General features: G+C 44.6%; 1 protein-coding gene across 1 annotated transcript in view; it reads right to left on the reverse strand.

Moving 5' to 3' along the window:
• The window catches only part of LOC107742997 (serine/threonine-protein kinase LATS1-like), an 18,401-nt gene that overhangs the window by 1,538 nt on the left and 15,380 nt on the right, over nucleotides 1-1,483 (reverse strand). Inside the window, exon 8 of the mRNA XM_016556094.1 lies at nucleotides 30-413. Coding sequence (XP_016411580.1) covers nucleotides 30-413 — 384 coding nt within the window. The remainder of the gene's footprint in view (nucleotides 1-29; nucleotides 414-1,483) is intronic.

Genomic DNA, 1,483 nt, shown 5'->3' on the forward strand with positions numbered 1-1,483 from the left:
CACTCGATGGGCTTGGGACAGCTGTACGGGTGGCCGTTATCGTCGAAGAAGCGGCGGAAGGTGAACTCGTAGAAGGCGTGCTCCGGGTGCTTGCCGTTCTTGAACCAGCGGTTGAGCGTGTCGTTGTGGTTGCTGTCAGCGTCGTCGCTCCAGAGTTTGTCGGGGTCAACGGGGTCAAAGTTGGAGGTGTCAGTGCAGTGTGTGATTTTGGGGATGTAAGGCGCATAGTGTTGCTGCCGCAGATCTGTGGAGAAGTCGATGCTTTTGAAGAAGGGATGGGCTTTAATCTCATCAGCTCCATTTTTCCCAAGCCGGTCTTCCGGGCCACGGCAGAGCTTCAGGATCAGGTCGGTGGCCTCCGGACTCAGCTTGGCCTGCAGGGGAATGTGTAGGGTCGTCTGCCAGTTTATCACCTGAGATGGACACAACCACAAAGCAAGATGATTTAACTCTGTGTGTAGCTATGCAAACATACAGCTGATAACTGCACTGACTGACAGCATCTGTTGCCCAATATTAACAATATTAATTAGTTAATGCTGCATATATGTGTTACAACATGATGAGACCAAACACATCCACCTCTAAGGACCAACATGTATTCTCACCTTCATCTGGGTCTCAAAAGGATTTGTTGCCAGAAAAGGAGGCTGACCGACTACCATCTCATAGAGGATAACACCCACACTCCACCAATCACAGAGCTGGGTGTAACCTAGGATAAAAAAAAATTAAAATAAATAGATAAAACGATCACATCACTTCCATCAATTTAAAGGGTCGTAAAATCTCAAGATTACAGCAGCATACAGTTCTGTTGTACCTCACAACACAGTTTAAACTGCAAACGAGCAACGTGACTCGGAAACTAGTTCAAAACTTCATAATAGTATGTGCGCCATTATTATAAATCAAAGAGACGATCTGTATCGCACCGTATGTGTGCAATTAAATCAGTTTACACACGCACCATTTGAACCTAAAATAAAGTTCTGAAGGTTGAAGCGAATTACAAGGATGTTCACAGTGGGCTGTGTTTACATCAATCTCGCATCATAGAAGCCGATGTGCAATTTAACCACTTACATTACTCAGCTGAACGCACAAGCGCACTTCTTCGTGAGCATTTGAGTGTGCAGTTAAAAACTAGCCTAGAGCGCCATCTGCTGTTAAAAACTAAGCTCAGAATCGATTCGAGAGAGAATCACACGATGCATTCTGAAAATCTCAGAACTGATCCACGAATCACGATGCATCAATTTATTGTTCCAGCCCTACCGATTACAGGAATTCAAAATAATGCAATTGATTTCCATCCATTTGCTGTGTTGCCCCTGTTGCCCCAGTACAAAAAGCAACACGGAGTAAACATGATAGTGGTTTCTGCACGAAACACTGTGGTACATGTGGTACATTTCCACATTCAGTGAGTGTGTTTAAAGGGGTCATATGATGCGATTTCAATTTTTCCTTTCTCTTTGGA

Source organism: Sinocyclocheilus rhinocerous, unplaced genomic scaffold, assembly GCF_001515625.1.
Source record: "Sinocyclocheilus rhinocerous isolate Xijiao unplaced genomic scaffold, SAMN03320098_v1.1 scaffold617, whole genome shotgun sequence".
Classification (NCBI taxonomy): Eukaryota; Metazoa; Chordata; class Actinopteri; order Cypriniformes; family Cyprinidae; genus Sinocyclocheilus; species Sinocyclocheilus rhinocerous.